The sequence below is a fragment of the Cannabis sativa genome, chromosome 1 (assembly GCF_029168945.1).
Source record: "Cannabis sativa cultivar Pink pepper isolate KNU-18-1 chromosome 1, ASM2916894v1, whole genome shotgun sequence".
NCBI classification, from domain to species: Eukaryota; Viridiplantae; Streptophyta; class Magnoliopsida; order Rosales; family Cannabaceae; genus Cannabis; species Cannabis sativa.
Genome location: NC_083601.1, coordinates 42,506,260 through 42,523,693, shown reverse-complemented (window position 1 = coordinate 42,523,693; position 17,434 = coordinate 42,506,260). Strand labels below are relative to the sequence as shown.

At 30.4% G+C, this 17,434-nt stretch overlaps 1 protein-coding gene across 1 annotated transcript; it reads left to right on the top strand.

Moving 5' to 3' along the window:
* Positions 1–12,632: 12,632 nt before the first annotated feature.
* On the top strand, positions 12,633–17,434 carry LOC115707105 (linoleate 13S-lipoxygenase 3-1, chloroplastic). Its single transcript, XM_030634953.2, has 8 exons — positions 12,633–13,325; positions 13,448–13,728; positions 14,523–14,760; positions 14,871–15,197; positions 15,284–15,477; positions 15,574–15,875; positions 15,971–16,237; positions 16,463–17,434. Exons 1-8 carry the CDS (start codon positions 12,896–12,898, stop codon positions 17,217–17,219), a joined length of 2,796 nt encoding a protein of 931 aa, XP_030490813.2. The 5' UTR covers positions 12,633–12,895; the 3' UTR covers positions 17,220–17,434.

Genomic DNA, 17,434 nt, shown 5'->3' with positions numbered 1-17,434 from the left:
AAAAAAAAAGCATAATAATTAACAAAATCAATTTTTTCATTAAAAAAAAAGTGAGAAAGAACACATGCAGTATAAGTTAATTTAGAGGCACTATGTTTATCAAATTTAATACTTGAAATGGAATATCCGTTACTTTACAAAAATAAAAAATAAAATAAAATACTCAACAACACATATAGTTTTCAAAGGCTAGCCAAAAGTAAAAGAATACTTGATTTAGGTGCTTTGAGAAAGAAAAAAATGAGGAAATTACATTGTATATTTATTTTAATTTTTATTTTTATTTCTATATTCTTTAAGATATACGTATTTTTATAAATGATGTCCCTATTATACTCTTTTAAGTTAATGAAAATTATGTGTTAGACTTAAGTGAAGAATAAGAGTATATTTGACAATCTAATAACAAAAGTAGGAGCATTGTAATGAAATATAATATTAAAATGTTTTAGGTGTTATATAAGAAAAGTAATTTTCAACTTATTCAAAAAAGTATTTCTCAAACTTATTCAAAAAAAGAAATTAATGAAAAAAAAAATGTTTTATGTGTTATATACATGGTTTTGTTTAGAGTTTAGATGTCCATTAATCCGTAGGGGTGACTTGAACAACACATATAGTTTTCAAAGGCTAGGCAAAAGAAAAAAAAATACTTGATTTAGGTCCTTTGAGAAAGAAGAAAAATTAATGAAAAAAATGTTTTAGGTGTTATATACATGGTTTTGTTTAGAGTTTAGATGTCCATTAATCCGTGGGGGTGACTTGAACAACACATATAGCTTTCAAAGGCTAGGCAAAAGAGAAAAAAAATACTTGATTTAGGTCCTTTGAGAAAGAAAAAAAAAATAATGAAGAAAATGTTTTAAGTGTTATATACATGATTTTGTTTAGGGTACTTAGATGTCTCTATGATCCGTGGGAGTGACTTGAAGATTCTCTGTGTTGGACTAGTCGGTTTGTCTAGTGTGTATGCAGGGTACTAAGAGTAACTCCCATGAGAATGCTTTAAAGAATTCGATATAGATATATTTTTGGTATTTTTAAATAAATGCTTATTATTAAAGTGAAAAATAATATCAAACAATGAAGCTTAAAATGACATCTTCACTATTTTTTTAATTATTATTTTATCATAAAATAAAAATAAAATTATCATTTAATATATATTAAATAATAATATTATAATATTATTTTAATATTATATTCCTCGGGTACCATGACAAAATTTCCCAAGTGTCATGATGAAGTTCTCCAGGTACTATGACGAAGTTCGCTGAGTACCCATATGACCAAGTTCACCGAGTACCATGAAAAGTCCACTCAAGTATACTCATGGCCAAAGTGGAATTACATCAAAAGTGGAGGTTATATATTCATGACCAGATTTGTGAGGACATGCGAGGACCCGTGACCAATAACCTTCAAAGCTAGAGTCGTGAGGACACATGACCAACGACCTTCAGAGCTCAAGTTGTGAGCATACGTGACCAACAACTTTCAAAGCTAGAGTCGTGAGGACACGTGACCAACGATCTGCTAGAGTCATGAGGGCACATGAACAACGACCTTCAAAGCTAGTTGTGAAGGCACGTGACCAACAACCTTCATTTAACTCATACGAACTTGAGTCTACGTGAAGAGACATTTCGTACTAGGCATGTGCCATCAGAGTTAGTCTAAAATTATGAACAACAATTATGATTTTTTGGAGATATTTATTTTGGAATATTATTTTTTTATTATTTTATATTTTAAACTTATCTCAACTATAATTAGAAAAAAATTGGTTAAGAAACCTTAAACCATACAATGTAAACTTATATAAAGGTTATCTGAAGTCATTGTAAAGGGTGAGAGGGGGGGGGGGGGAAGTCGATCTCTCTCGAACTTACATCATTTTCACTCTAAAAACTCACTTAATGGTTGATCTCTTAGAGGACATAAAGCATTGAGATCAATAATACTGTAAGTGGACTATACATATTACAACTGAAAGGGGGTGCACCAATATAAAAATTCGTTGTTCATCATTGTCAAATTGCATTCCATAAATCAGTTTACTTCTGATCGACATTCACTTGTGTTTTATCTTGCTTGTTTACGATCTTTTAATATCTATTTGTTGACAAAAATTGTGTCAACACCTAAATAAAACTTTATTTCAATGTAATTTTATTTATCTATTAATAAAAAGTCAAAGATTATTTTTGACTAATGTCTATTACATGGTTCAAATATTTATTTTATGATTAATTATTTAATAAACAAATTTTGCAAAATACCGAACATATAGCTTTTCCTAATTATAGTGTTGTTACTACAGTAAAAAATAATTGTGATCATATGATTCAAATGTTTAATTTATCAGTACATTAGATTTACATTGACGTAATAATCAACTAAATGGTTTACTCACAGTTGGCTAAGTGGAATATCTTTTCTAAGGTATTAGCAAAACAAACTAGATTCAGGGGTATAGGGTTCACATCAAATTGGACCGATATTGGCAGTGAAAAAGATATTATAACTTACTGTTATATATTTTTCAATTCAATATCACTTAGTTGATCTTAGATAAATTGATCTAATTCCCGAGATGGTTAAATTTTAAGCTAATTATATTATTAGAGTTCTTTGATTTATTTGTTACCAACTTACATGGTTCAACCTTTAGGGTTTATTAATCCTAAAAACTCCACCAAAGCTTGCAAACTACATAAGGCTATCTATGGTCTCAAACAAGCTCCTAGAGCTTAGTTTGAGAAATTTTCCACTTTAGTATTAATAAAGTGTGCCACTCAATGCATCAACCCTCATAATCTTATCTTGTTTTTGTTAAAAAGGTATTTGGCTGGTACACTTGACTATGGCTTGTATCTGAATTGTCTTTCTTCTATGCAACTTGAAGCCTTTTGTGATGCAGATTGGGCAATTGATCCTGATGATCATAAATCCACAACAAGTTCTTGCATATTCCTAGGTTGAAATCTAATTGGTTGGCAATCAAAGAAGCAAACAACAATTTCAAGGTCTTCCACTAAGGCTAAATATTGCAGCCTTGCTGCTGTTGTTACTGAGATCAGTTAGATTCAATCATTGCTTTCTGACCTCAACTAACTTCTACTCCTCCTAAGATTTGGTGTGACAATTTAAGTGCTGTTCATCTTTCAGCTAATCCTGTTTTGCATGCTCACACCAAACACATTGAAATTAATCTTCACTATGTTCGGGACAAGGTGATGCGAAAGCAAATACTAGTTCATCATGTTCCAAGTGAAAGTTAACTTCCAGACTGACTTACTAAACCAATCTCTAGTTGTAGGTTTCTAGTTTGGAGAGATACACTCAGTGTGGTATGTTCTACCACCCTAAGTTTGAAGGGGACGATTAAGGATACCTAGTTAAGCCACTGTTTAGTAATTGCTAATATGTTACAAGTTAGTTAATGTTTATAGTTGCTTTTCCCTTCTTGTTAACTAACTTTTGGTTAGTTAGTTGTAGAGTCTTTTGGCTCAATTGGTTGTATATAAAGCCCTGCAATCTCGTTCCTTAATTTAATGAATTACATAGCATTTTTTTCAAATTGCTCTTTAATTTACAAATACTAACAGCTCGGTTCGGCAAAGTTAACAAACATGGAGAAGGAGAGAGAGGGGGCGAATGAGAGATAGATTAGAGACGAGATAGAATGATACCGACACTAAAAGAGGATAAGAGAGAAAGAGAGTAGAGTTTTATTTTAAGTGTGGGCTGAAATAGACTTTTAATTAATAACTTTTTTTTTAATATATATAAACGGGTCATATATATGATAAGGTTTTTTGTTTTAAAAAAAAAAATAAAACTTTTGCTTCTATTGAAAAATGACGGTAAAAATTATCGTCTATTATAAAACGACACTATAGATACTCCATTAGCATCGATTTTTAACAGTAATTCATTTTTAATAATGTCAGTTTTTAGTAGTTACTCATTTTCAATAGCCTCGATTCTCAAAAAAATATAATTTATTGATAAGAATTTCCTCTTTATTTGTAGTAGTAAAAATATTTTTTTTATGTCCTAGATATCATGTTCAGCAAAAAAAGACATGAAATTAATGTTTTCATATCTCTTTCATAAAAGAGTTTCATGTCCAATTTTGATGATCATGGAATGAGATTTTTGTAGTATAGTATTGAACCTTGGAAAATCATCCCCTAATTCAATTTTAGTATTTTTATTTCATAATCAACCGACCCGCCTACCATCTTTTGTCTCGAGTCAAGTTTTCATTAATTTTGTAATTTTCTATTTACTTAATTAAACGAAACTTACACCTGTAGGCATAAGATGGTTGAATATTAGGTTGGGTGAAAATTCAAAAAAATAAATTGTGCTACTAATACTTGACCAAAATTTAAAAAAAAATATAAAAAGAATTGGTGTTGGTGTCAATATTGTGCTACTATACATACGAAAGTATGATTATAATCAAAAACAAAAATATTAGCTAAATTAGGATGTTCACACATGTTACGAGATCAAATATAAAAATAGATGCAACATTACAAAGTCTTTCTTTTTCCTTGTTAAAATAAAATCCTCCATTCCTTATTATAAATCAACCGCTTGACATTCTACACGAGGAGAATTGATTATTCCATTTCTTATTAATATTTTTTATATAAAAAAATTAAAGGTAATGAAAATTCTATTAATATGTAAACCGAGCACAGTATAACAAATATTATTTATTTAGCAAAATCAATAAAAATAGACTTAATTTACAGTAAAAATAACGAAAATTCTAACAACACCTTCAACTAATAAATAACTTATAAGCTGTAAACAAAAAAGCATCAAAATATTGTAAAAAAATAGATTTCTATTCCAAATAAACACGTGTCAGATCAATATCACTAACAATTAGTCAAAGATCTTTCAATAAAATAAAAGTAGAAACACTATATTTATTCAAAATAGAATAAAGAAGAAAAATTTGAAAACTATGTTCAAAATTCTTAATATTAAACATGGAAGAATAAAATAATAAAGTATCAAACAATAACAGTGCATGTCTCGAAATAACCTATGCAACTAAATCTCAAAAAAGATTGGATATCAAACACGTCACCGTTGTTAGAACGAAACAAAACATAATGACTTCTAAAATAAAACACATATGAGAAAAAAAAAATGCAATAGGCCTAATCATTAAAGAATCCTTCTCCACATTTTCTGTCTCACCAAACACAACCACACTCTTGGGATATAGAGTTCGATAGACCCCCGAGATCAACTCGGCCATGGCCCAAAAATGTATTTGCCAAATATATGAACCAGGGCAGTCCTGAGTTGAAATGTGTTATAGGCAAAAAAAAATTTTTTGAACCTTACTATAAAGATAAAATGTATTTTTAAAAATTATTAAAAAACTATATATATATTTTTTAAAAGATATTATTTTTATTTGAGCTCCTAAAATGAGGGAGCCCTAGGCGCGGGTCTAGCCCGCCTAGGGCCAACCCTCACACGAACCTAGGATCCACCATCACCGTCAGACTCACATTAGCCCCACTGGCACCACCGAGAAAAAGCCAAATCTAAAAAGATGTAGGGGAGAATCCCTTAATGAGCAGACGAATTCGAAACCACCGGCTCCCAACATTAACTTGACGAGACTCCCGACGACAACCCACCTTCTAAACCACAACTCGAATGAGCCTGTTAGAGAGTCTCACATTAATAATATGTAGAAACTAAATACCATACATAAGATGCATGACCTACGTAGTCTTCTTATTGTCAATTAGTTTTGAGATGGAATCCCATAGACCATATACCATACACTCACCTATCCCTACTTCCTCAACCATACACTTTCACATTTATAACACAGCCAAAGAGGAATCTAATCCCGGCGAGCACTACACAGAGACGAAGGAGAACCTGTAGAGAAGCCATTGTAAAAGAAAAACAATTGAACTATTAATTAACCCAATCGTAGATAAGAAAAAAAAAAGAATTTTTTCTAAAAGAAAAACAATTAAACTATTAGATATCCCCCGGCAAAAAAAAAAAAAAAAAACTTACGTAGAGAATAAACAATTCATTACGTACGTGTATAACATGGTAATAACATATTTCTAATATTCACAACATGGACCAAGTTTTCTTTTTTTTATTGTTGTATATTATTACATATATGGAATGCTTTTTCTTGGTCTCATTAATTCAAATATATCAAGTATATGGATATGGACATGGTAGTCAATGGCTAGCTATGACACTCAATATATTTATATATGGACTATTATATGATTATTAATTTATTTATTTGTTTATTTTTTTGTGCATATATGAAATGGAAAAAGTAAATTTTTTTGTGCATATATGAAATGGAAAAAGTAAAACTTCCCCGATTTGTTGCTTTTAATTATGAAGTCTGTTGACATTAAAAATTTAAGTTAGCTTTGAATGAACTTTGAATATTCATATTCAATCTATATATTCCTTAAACCAGACATATTTTGAAGAAAATTTTGTTGTTCCTCAAATCCCTTTTGTCCACTAAAATATAAACAAAATTTTAACAAACCATAATATATAACTACATGCTGCCACATGTTTTATTTTTTATTTTACTTACATATGTTATTTATAAAAAGGTACTGTTGATGAGAAGAAAAAAGTGACAATAGAAATCACTTTCATAACTTATATTACATATGTTAGGTAATTACTAATTACATGGGAAGCCTAATACGTACGTAATATAATAATACATAGTTATAATGTTTAAATATTTTCCATTTGCTTTTATATATTTGTAAATGTTTTGTTATAACTTTCCTCCAACACCATAGATGATATGTCAGAATATATTTGGCTAGGCTATATTAATCTTGCACATTAAGGATCATCACCAAATACGTATGAGGGCCAAGACTATGTATAGTTATAAGTAATTAAGACGAGTATTATCTGAATTCTAAGGGGCCACAACTGCCCAAATTTCAGTTATTTGACCAAGTAATTAATTGTTAAGTGCTTAACATTTTTAATAGGTGGCATCTTACAATTTGTTAACGATATTACTTAAAAATTTATTTTCTTAAGTTATATGTAACCATACTTTTAGCAATTTACTTAATAATTCAGGTATAGTCAAACACTATTGCATCAACGAGACAACATCCTGAATTAAGGTTCAGCATATATAGCATCAACGAGACAGCATACAGAATCTCCAAGTGTCTTCAACTGAATTTTCGTATACTCCATACTTTGACCAATTAATTAACTATTAATTATAATCACTACAATTTAAGTTAATTAAGCTCCTCCCCATCACACAACATCATCCATGAATTGGTGTGCTTTAATTAATTAATGATATATTTAATAAGATGAAAAATAATGATTGTTATTAATTAAAAAAATGCATTAATAGCAATCTCGCATATTTTGTTTTAAATTAAAGAGAATATATAAGGGTACTAATAATTGCCAAAATAAATAAAAATAATATATAAAGGTATAATACTAATTAGACAATAAATGTCAAGGAGTATTATGATTATGAAGTGTCAAATAAGCATTAAGTCATAGTGCATTCTACTATCAGATATTTCAAATTTTTAAATTTAATAATAAATACCGTACGTTAATCAATTATGTGACAAACACCTCAATTAAGTGTTGTCAAATAAATAGCAATGTTCTAATTACATGGTCTATGCGTATCTATCCTATACCACAAACCCTTAATAAGCAATTCGATCAAAATATGACATAATCACTTATTCTTTCACCATATATACTAATAAAAGTACTAGGTATAACGTATTAGGTGGTGACTTTTGGCTGCTATATATATATTGAATTGTTTGCTTTTGTTTATACGTATACACATATATAAATATGTTTTTCTATATAGTGGTTACGAGTCTTACTGTAATTACTCTATGATCTGCTTGTACATTATTTTTCTATTTTTTTGACCTAGACTTCTACACTATTTTTTATGACCCGACTTCAGAACTAGAAGCAGCAGGGAAAGCTCCAAATCATGCTATATGTATATGTAGGCAGCCTTTTTTTTGTTTCGCCTAACTGGCGGCACGTGCGATATGTGGTATATTAGTCAGCTTTAACTGAGCCCTTGTACTTCATTTTATTATTATTTCATTTGTTTTTTCACAATTAATTCCACTTTGGAGAGAAAAAAAGTCCAGCACGCGCGGTATGAAATAATGGGAGCTAGGTCCCCCACTCACTCAAAACTAAACTAAAAATGGATATTTTTTGAGAAACCCATTGAATATATATATGTAATACAATTACAAAATTATTATAATTTTATGCGATTGAGTTATATAATTTAATTAATTAAGATCTAACGACTTATATATTACACGTGATTATATGATATATATATTACATGCAAGATCGATTGCATGACCCAAAAGACAACTCTAAGAAGATGCTTAATAATATTATAGCTTATTATATATGTTTTGTTGTATGCTTTGTTAGAATTTTTTAGGCCATTTAATTGCTTGAACTCCTGCTTAATTAATTAATTAATATTGCACTGCCTACGTGAACGTGGTGTGGGGTTTGTAACTACAGTTTCCAAGCATTACAAAAAATTAGTGATAAATTTTTAGTTACAATAAATTTTTTCAATGACTAAATAATGTGACTTTTAGTCAGAACAAAAAATTACTTGTGACTAAAACATAATTTTTAAATACAAGTTATCACTTATTTACTTTTAGTATTGTGACTAAAAGTATATTTAATCACAATAAATTATAATTTTTGTCACTAATACCTTTAGTCACGGACATTTTAATTACAACATAAAAATGATGATTTATAATTAGCCATAATTTTATTACTTGTGACTAAAAGTAAAAAAATTTATAGTGAAAGCTTCCATGTTTGTTATTTGAGGATAGACACTACTCTAGAAATTATTATTATCTCTTGTTTTTATTTAACACGGTAAAGTAAAATAATTAAAAAAAAAAACTACTGAAAATTTTCTTCTCTTGTTTAAGATATATCAAATGGGACCAACAACAACAAGACATTAATATCGAAATAAATTATTGAAAAGTTTTGCCACTCGAAGAAGATTAATATGGATGAGATGGATCCACAAAAGGAAGTTAAGTTGGGCTGTGGTCCATATGTGTACTATAGTGCACATCTTGTGGTGAAGAAACGATCTCTATTCATTTGCTTGCTCATTATCAGTGCAAAATACCCAAAATGTGCCTACAATAATATGCAATGCATGCAAAAATATACTTTCGCTAATGTATAATTGGTCACTTCACATGATCAGTTGGAGATTTTGCCTAGTGAAGCGTTGATGCATTACATGTACAAATTCCACTTCTTTGTCATTTTCCTATTATTTCAGTGGATATTTTTCATTGTTTCAACACTGTATATATTTATATATATTAAAGAAATAAACGAATGTTAAACGTGTATATCCTCAACTCTTCAACTCCACATAATATATATAGTTGTTGTTGAGTGGTTTTTAACTTGTTAGACCCATTTAATGTAAATTAAAGCTCTTATATTATTGGTATCAATGGTATTTATACAAGTGTCAAACTTAAAAAGTTTGTATACAATATTCGGCTTCTATAATTTATAAGATTATTTTATTATAGAATATTGTTATTGAGTATTTAATTAGTGGTGTCTAAAATTTTTTATAGATAATTGGTTAGCAATATACTTTTTAAAAATTATTTTATTAAATTTTATGAGACCTGATATTTAATTACAGTAGCAGTATTTGACACTGAAAAGTGTGTTAAGTACCAATGATATCTTTTAGTAATTTTTTTTTACAATAGTATCTTTTAGTAATTTTTTTACCATATATATATTGCTATAAGGCTAGTACTATTTAAAGGTGGTATTTAATATTTTATAAAGATTAATATATAAATTATATAAAATTTAATATTTAATTGTATTAATAGTCATATGATGATATATTAGAAGATACTAGCAGACACAATGACTTTTGATTTTTGAATTTTTTTTTTCTTTTATGATATATATATATATATATATTTATATAGTCTCTTCTCCTCTTTGTATTCTTAGATTTATGATGCCATTAATTATTTAGAGACCTTTTTTCTTTGGAAGATTTATATTTGAGGAGCCGTTAGATTATTTAATAAGGCCGGTGACACAACTCTTATTTAATTTATTTGTTTAAAGAGTTTCCTATCTATATATTTATATAAAAGAAAGCACACAAATGTATAGGTGGCTCTCTAGAATTTTTTGTTTTTATTTTCCTAATTTTTTGAGAATTTTATATTAATATGCTAAAAAACATGAGTACTCACTAATCTTACTTTTGTTAATAATCCCACATTGTTTATAAAGTAAAGTGGAACATTACATATACACTATAAAATAAGTCCTTTCTTTTGTTATTTTTATTTTGTCCTATTTTTTTTTCTTAGATAATTAATTAAATTAATCTTATTTAATTAATTAGTTAGAAACTTTTTTTTTTTTTTTTAAAAAAAATCATCTAATCTATAGTGTGTGCTTATATATTTTATTATTTATATATATTTATAGAAAAAAATACCATTTATTTTAAATTTTGGGAGAATGTCATATTAGTTTTATATAATTTTTTTATTTATACAAATATACTATAAATAAATAATTTCTTTTGTCATTTTTATTTATTCTAATCTACAAAATCTATTTAAAGAAAAATAGACTTTCTATATTTTTTCTTTATATTTGTCAAATTTTGTGAGAATTTCGTATCTATATATATATATATGTCTATATATAAAGGAATGCACAAGACAATGTGGTGACATTCTAAGAATTCATTTTTCTATGTTTTTTTTTTGGTTTTTTTTTTTTTTTTTTTTTTTTGTATTTGTTAAGTAACTTTGTTAATTTTCACACTCAATAATAGAAAGTTCTTTAGGAGAAGCAAAAATCCCACATCGTTTAGAAATCATTAAGAATGTTAATGTGCTTAGTAATTTTTGTGAAAGTTGTATAATGAGTGTTTAATAGTATTAATCTATCCCACATAGTTAATTTTTTTTAATAAAATATACATTATTTTATTAATTATTTAAAAATCTAACAAATGAAAAAATTTATTAATTTATTTTCAAAATTAAAGTTTTTTTTAAATTATATTTTTTTAATGTTGACAAATCTATATAACTGTAACCAACTTCATACGGCACTTATTATTTTAATTATCGCAAAATAGTAAGATAAATAAATATTTTATTATGGAAATAATTAGTCATATGGATTATGAGTTTTCTTTTGGTATAAATTTTACATCCATATAATTTATTAAAATTAATTCTCTTATCTAAACATTTTATATAGAAATATTCTATCACTAATAGTTTTATATAAATCTCGCAGTTTTTAACTTTTAAAAAAAGATAATGTTACTACAATCCCTTTTATAGTTCTCATCCTACATTCATTTTTGTAGAGAAGGTATTTTAACGGCACCATAAAATAAAATGTAAAAACTTTTATAAATAATAATTAAATACACAAATTAAAATATTATATTTTAGATATATCACTCAATATAAGTATAATAAATATATGTACAAATAAAGATTATAAAAGTTAAACAATACCGCGCGAAGCGCGGCTTAGTTACCTAGTTATAATCATAAAAAGAATATATGTTCTAATTATGTAATTATTTTTTTTTCTTAGATTATAGAATTAAGATAAAATAAAAAATATTTATCTGTTAACTCTGAATATATAGTTAACCAACTAAACATATATATATATATATATATAAATATATTTTGAGCTTGATTTAAAAAAAAATAAAAAAAATAACTTGTGTTTGGAAAATAACGGTTTTGTTTGTGTTTGGTGAATTAATGAAAGTAACTTTCATAGCTTCTCTGGCGCTGATGACATTGAGCTATATATATATAACTAGATTGCTATGCGAATTATGATTCTATAAAACGACAAAGTCAATAGATCAACATGTGCAGAAAAATTGAAAGTAAAAAACAAAAACAAAATTATAGACAAAATCTCGATCCATTCTTGTGTAATTAATAATAATTCTATCAGCACGTAATTTAATAGTGTAGTTCATATATTTCAACTAATATCAAAATAATTATATTTTAATGTTTTTTTATTGAGTAATTTTCTTATAACAAATTTATAGTACACAATCTCAACTACATACATTTACTAAAGAAATCATTGTAAGAAAAAACAAAAAATTTAGGACTGTGTTACCAGTTACCAGTTACCAGTTACCAGTTACCACATACCTACTAATTAGTGTATATTTGTCATTTTATTGACGGAGAAAGGAGATAACTGTCTTTTTCTCAAGGAAAAAAAAACAAGAGAAAAAAATCATTCTAAGAAAACGGCACCTTCTCTTTCGCTTCCCGAACCGCGTCTACGGACTCCGAAGCTGAAAGTCTATTTTGACTTTTCTTATTCTAAATTGTAATGGTTTTAATATCCCAAATGAAAAATGTTTTTTTATTATTTTTTTTTTTAAAAAAAAAAAGAAAAAACACATACAAAAAAGTAAAGGGCAAATGATTCACAAACTTGAATTTAGAAAAACGTGTGGACGGTGTGGGGAGACTGTAAGTCATATGAGACCTTTCCTTAATCATTTCTCTCCACTATATATAACACACACACACATACATAAACACATAAAACTAATCAAATCCATCGGATCATCTCTGTTTTTTCCATTTCTAATCTCTACACCCACATAAAAAAATAACAGCTTTATAACTTATAAACTGCTCAAAGCAGAGTTATTTGTGTGTGTAGAGAAGAGATCAGATAGAAGAACAAGAACATGGCACTGGCTAAAGAAATTATGTGTGGTTCTATAATTGAAAGTACTTCTTTTTCTTCCTCTGCTTCTTACTCAAAAGTGTTTTTGAATCAAAATTTTCGCCGGAATCAAACCCGGTTTTTGGTGAGTCCTGTTTTGGTCCCTTTGGAACAAAGGAGGACACTACATTTGAGGAAGGTTGTGAGGGGTCCCGTGGCGGCTATCAGTGAAGATTTGGTAAGGAGTAAGGCTATCCAGCCTTCTTCTTCTTCCCCAGTTGAGTCTCCAGTTGAATCGAAACCTGTTAGCTTCAAGGTCAGAGCCGTGGTGACCGTGAGAAACAAGAACAAAGAAGACTTTAAAGAGACCCTTGTTAAGCACTTAGATGCCATAACTGATAAAATTGGTAGAAATGTTGTTTTGGAACTCATCAGTACCCAAACAGACCCAAGTAAGTCTTTTTTTGTCCTTTTATAGTTGCATGTGTGATGTTGTTTTTGTATGTTGTTTGGATATGATGGTGTGATATGGAAGTATACTAATTAAGTTTTTTTGTTTTGGTTGTGATTTTAGGAACTAATGGTCCAAAGAAGAGCAAAGAGGCTGTTCTGAGAGATTGGTCAAAGAAAGTTAATGTCAAAGCAGAAAGGGTTAATTACACAGCTGAGTTTGAGGTGGATTCTAACTTTGGTATTCCTGGAGCAATTACTGTGACTAACAAGCATCAAAAGGAGTTTTTCTTAGAGGCCATAACTGTTGAAGGATTAGCATGTGGTCCTGTACATTTCCCCTGCAATTCTTGGGTCCAATCTAAAAAAGATCATCCTGCCAAGAGGATATTTTTCTCTAATAAGGTAGGTAACTTAATTTAATAGTTTCTTCAAATAAGTTAGATGTCGTTGTTTATTATTTTTATTATTAAATATATTTTAAGCCCTCTTGAGAGGATTTTTTAGGCTGATGCCGCCGGATTTATTAGCTGTTCTTTTTAATTTGTCTTTGAATATTTGCAAGTGACAAATTCGTGCATGTAGCTTCGGTTAGGTATGTGCATGGGTCTAAATGGATGGAATGATCTCTTTGGATTGTTTTTTTTTTTTTCTTAAAGAAAGACTTTAGCTGCCAATTATATTTGATTATAAATATACTTAATTTCCTATAAAGAGGAAAAAATCAACTACTCTCTTAATTTTCTATCTTATGAACGTTACAATCTATGAGCGTGCACATATTTTTCAAGCTGTTTAATGTAAAGAAAAGATTATTCAAGTCCATGTTAGTTAAAGCCCCTAGTCAGCTAAATGGTCCTTCTTTGGGTGTCTTTGTTTGATCAAAAAATTAAAAAAGGAAAGTCAAATTAAAGATAAAGGAAATGATTAGTTATCTGATGAATGATTGGGTACTTTAGAGATTATTCAATAATTTTGAACACAATAATAACAGTAAAGAAAATCTCAGTGTCGGTCCCTTTTGTTCATTGTTCTCATTTGTTTTTGAACAAAAATGGGTCACCAAGCACTGAGATATTTTCCTTGAGCCCATCATAAGAATATCTAACTGATACAAGTTACAACTTTAAATATTTCATTAAGATATTATTTAGATATCAATACAATGACATAACTTTGCCATATGTAATTTTGTGCAGCCATATTTACCAAGTGAAACTCCAGCAGGGCTTAAAGTCTTGAGAGAAAAAGAGCTAAAGATCTTGAGAGGAAATGGCAAAGGAGTTAGAAAATTATCAGACAGGATTTATGACTTTGATGTGTACAATGATTTGGGAAACCCAGATAAGTCAACTGAATTAGCTCGTCCTAAACTTGGTGGTAAAGAAATCCCATATCCTAGACGGTGTCGTACTGGTCGTCTCCCTACTGATACTGGTAACCATATTAACACATGTTTTCATTTTTCATAATGAATGAATTAATATATTCACTTGTTTAGTCTTGGCCAAAATGTGAAACTTATAATTATAACATTGGCCTTGTAGATTTGCAAGCAGAGAGTAGAATCGAGAAGCCATTCCCTTTGTATGTGCCAAGAGATGAACAATTTGAGGAGTCAAAACAGGCCAGTTTCTCATTTGGGAGACTGAAAGCAGTGTTGCATAATTTAATACCTTCCTTAAAGGCTAGCTTTTCAGCTGAAAACCAAGAATTCAGTGGTTTTGCTGACATTGATAACCTTTATAGTGAAGGTATACTACTCAAATTGGGTGTGCAAGAAGAACTTCTCAAGAAGCTACCTTTGAATTTGGTTACCCGAATCCAACAAAATAAAGGCATACTCAAATATGACACTCCTAAAATTATTTCAAGTGAGTGTAACAAACAAAAGCCAAAGCACTATTACTGTTGAATAAAATGTTCATATGGGTACTAACTAGTTCTTCTTGATTTACAGAGGATAAATTTGCTTGGCTGAGGGACGATGAATTTGCTCGTCAAGCGATCGCGGGGGTTAATCCGGTCTCCATAGAGAGAATGACTGTTTTTCCACCAGTGAGCAAGCTTGACCCTGAAATTTATGGACCCCAAGAGTCTGCTCTTAAAGATGAGCATATTCTTGGCCATCTCAATGGCATGACAGTCCAGCAGGTACATTAATATATTTTATTTATTTTTTTTCTAATTAATATCACCTTTTACATTATATTCTTCCTTTGCTAATTAATATTTTTGTTCTCGACACAGGCCTTGGATGAAAAGAAGCTATTCATGGTGGATTATCATGACATATTCCTTCCATTCCTTGACAAGATCAACTCACTCGATGGTCGAAGAACCTACGCTACTCGAACCATTTATTTCCTATCACCCCAAGGCACCCTTAAGCCTGTAGCCATAGAGCTTAGCCTCCCACAAACCGGACCAAGTTCCCGGTCTAAGCGTGTGGTGACACCACCTGTGGATGCCACCTCCAATTGGGTGTGGCAGCTTGCCAAGGCTCACGTTTGCACTAACGATGCCGGAGTCCATCAACTAGTAAACCATTGGTGAGCACTACTTCCATAGTCAGACCTTCACTTGTGTTGTTTTTATTTGGTCAAAGCAATCGATAATTTATAAACGCCAATGTGTTATGTTACAGGTTACGTACGCATGCTAGCCTTGAACCGTTTATATTGTCCGCACATCGGCAAATGAGCGCAATGCATCCCATATACAAGCTTTTGGATCCTCACATGAGATATACTCTGGAGATCAATGCTTTGGCACGACAGAATCTTATCAACGCCGATGGCGTCATTGAGGCTTGTTTCACAGCCGGTCGCTACGGCATGGAAATCAGTGCTGCTGCTTACAAAAGCATGTGGCGTTTTGACCAGGAAAATCTCCCTGCCGATTTGGTTCGAAGGTATATATTTATCATTCTCACAAAAAACTTGTATATTTTTCTTAATAAAGCGTAGGACGTAATTAGTGTGGTTGTTGGAACAGAGTACTAAAACAGAGATATTGAAACATGGTCATTTTCGAAAAACAAAACTGGGACCCTTATCTATGATGATGTAAAAGGTGTAGACCAAACAATAGTCATACAATGAATCTAATTTAAGATCTGTTTTGTTTCTTTTTGCAGAGGAATGGCTGTTCCTGACCCCACACAGCCACATGGTGTGAAGGTTGTAATAGAAGATTACCCATATGCCAACGACGGACTCTTGATATGGGGCGCAATTGAGAACTGGGTCAGCACTTATGTCAACCGGTACTACCCAAATTCAAGCGTGGTTTGTAACGACTTGGAGTTGCAGAACTGGTACAGTGAGTCCATCAATGTGGGCCACGCCGATGTTAGGAATGCAAGTTGGTGGCCCAAGCTAGAGACTCCTGAGGATCTAACTTCTATCCTCACTACCCTCATTTGGCTTGCCTCAGCCCAACATGCAGCCCTTAATTTTGGGCAGTACCCATATGGTGGCTACGTTCCTAACCGCCCACCACTAATGAGGAGATTGATCCCTGAAGAGAATGATCCAGAGTATGCCACTTTTGTTGCTGACCCTCAGAAATACTTCCTTTTAGCATTGCCTTCTGTGTTACAATCCACAAAATTTATGGCTGTGGTTGACACTCTCTCTACTCATTCCCCTGACGAGGAGTACATTGGGGAGAGACAGCAGCCATCGATTTGGTCTGGTGATCCCGAGATTGTGGAGGCGTTTTACGAGTTCTCAGCTCAGGTGAAAAATATTGAAAAGGAAATTGAGAGAAGGAACAATGATCCAAGCCTTAGAAATAGGTGTGGAGCTGGGGTGTTACCTTATGAACTACTTGCCCCTAGCTCTGAACCTGGTGTAACATGTAGAGGTGTGCCAAACAGTGTTTCCATATGATCATATCTTCCAAGACTGGAGCATCTTTTCAGTGAAAACAATATTTAGTAAAGAATTGTTTATGGGGAGATACCTCAAAATCTGTATGAAGATTAATTGAGTTTGCTCTTTGATCTGGTTATTACTTAGGGGTTTTGTATAGGGTGTAGTATAGAGATCAGTTTAATGGAGATTCAAGTACATAGTAATGAAACTTGACGGTCGTCTTTTTGTAA

Coding starts and splice junctions, on each gene's coding strand:
- LOC115707105 (XM_030634953.2), top strand. CDS start 12,896: ATGGCACTGGCTAAAGAAATTATGTGTGGTTCTATAATTGAAAGTACT. Junction 14,761..14,870: donor TCGTCTCCCTACTGATACTG/GTAACCATATTA, acceptor TTGGCCTTGTAG/ATTTGCAAGCAGAGAGTAGA. Junction 16,238..16,462: donor CCTGCCGATTTGGTTCGAAG/GTATATATTTAT, acceptor TTCTTTTTGCAG/AGGAATGGCTGTTCCTGACC.